Below are 1807 nucleotides of genomic sequence, written 5' to 3' on the forward strand. Positions count from 1 at the left end.
CGATCAAAAAGTTAAGCGTGCGTTTATGCTCGTTGTAAACAGATTTGAACGTGATGGAAACCATGCCATTAACTGTTGTTGTAAGGTGATCGAGGGCACCTACAGAAAAACAACATTTCGATGGAGTAAGCTGTAACTTATTCACTAAACCAATTGTTGCGAAATTAGCTGTAGCACAAGTATCAAGTAACATCCGAGCTTTAACGGGATTATTTTTAATGTCAAATGTTTCAACTATTGCACTTGCCATTAATTGAAAGGATGGTGTCGATGTTAGAGATGCTAAGGCGATATTTGAAACATGTGCTAATTGTTATGTTTCTTTAGGGTCATTTTGTTCATGTGGTTTAGTGAAGTGTAGTAACGTGTTATGACGCTTACCACATTTTTTACAACTTCCAAATTTACATTCTCTAGCTGAATAAATTCGTAGGCAATTGAAGCAAAGGGAGGCACTTTTCACGATTTTGAAACGCTCATTGACCGTCAATTTCAAAAATTTACCGCATTTGAAAAGGAAGTGAGAATCGGAACAAAGTGGGCATTTTCTTGTGATGGAATTTAAGAGAACTTGACGCTTCGATTCAATTTTTCGTTTTTTAGCAGGGTTCGGATCTTTATCTGTATTTGAGACCGTATTACAGTCACGAGCTACGCGCTTAGATAAACGAGCAGCAGTTCTGTAGAGAAAATCTACGAGATCGTCTAACTTGGGAAATTCACCCTTTTTTATTGTCTCATCCCATTTCTCTAAAGTGAATTTATGCAATTTTTCTTCAATAATAGCCACGACTATTTCAGGACTCAAATTTACACCAAGTGTAGCCAAAGACTGAAGGTGTTGTTGTGACTCATCCGCGAGAGTTATCAATCCTTTATAACATTCTTCTTCTTGAACGGGTAAACGCAATAATAAACTTAGATGTCGCGATATTAAAGAGCGCTTATCTTCGTATGACTTTTCAAGAAGGCTCCAAGCCCGATCGTAATTTTCTTCGGTAATAGAGAAAACTTGAATTTTGCGTAAAGCTTCGTCTTTAAGAACTGATTTTAAATATTGTAACTTTTCGACGTTTGAAAGGTCATTATGATTATGTATCATCGTGCGAAATGTGTCTTTGAATGACAACCATTCTTCCATTTTACCGCTAAAAGTTGGGAGTACCGTTTGAGGCAATTTGAGGTTTCTACGGCTCGTCGACGCAACCGATTCATTGACATTTTCGTTACCGGAGATTGATTCGTGACTAACTTGATTTGCATTTGCACTAAATTGTGGCCATATAGATTTCAAAATATTTTGAGCTTGAGCGAGTGTTTGGAAAGACAAATTTTGAATCGATTTTTTTACAGGGCTGTGGTCTGTTTCCGCATCGATTAATTGAATTTCGTCGCATATTTCTTCTAGAGTAGTTAGGCAGGAAATAATCGAATTGTACCTTATTTGTAATTCAGCGGCTTGAGTTGGATTATTACTGTCAAATTGTGCAAGAAACTCTTCACTTTATAATTGATTCAATGTTATTGACATACCTTGTTCCACCTGATTTGTACAGTAAAAGAATGATTTTTCGAATATATGACGTGTGTTCATATCGTTTCTAGGCGCATTGGTGCAAGGTGTTTAATCGCATAGCCTTGTTGCGCCTAGTTGCAAGTTGTTTTAGTTGCATTGACCTGCTGTACGTATTGCAAGATGATGAAACGCCATCCCCTGTGAACAGCTTCGTGTAATTTGGAAGAATGTAATTTTCTTCTCCTTGGTAGAGATCTCGTGAAAATATTATTGTTCTTCACTTGCAGTCAA

General features: G+C 37.1%; 1 protein-coding gene across 1 annotated transcript in view; it reads right to left on the minus strand.

Moving 5' to 3' along the window:
• Positions 1 to 313: 313 nt before the first annotated feature.
• The window catches only part of LOC117176546, a 2172-nt gene continuing 678 nt past the window's right edge, over positions 314 to 1807 (minus strand). Inside the window, exon 2 of the mRNA XM_033366801.1 lies at positions 314 to 1502. Within this exon, the coding sequence (XP_033222692.1) occupies positions 314 to 1502 (1189 nt within the window). The remainder of the gene's footprint in view (positions 1503 to 1807) is intronic.

This window comes from Belonocnema kinseyi, chromosome 7 (assembly GCF_010883055.1).
Source record: "Belonocnema kinseyi isolate 2016_QV_RU_SX_M_011 chromosome 7, B_treatae_v1, whole genome shotgun sequence".
Lineage (NCBI taxonomy): Eukaryota > Metazoa > Arthropoda > Insecta > Hymenoptera > Cynipidae > Belonocnema > Belonocnema kinseyi.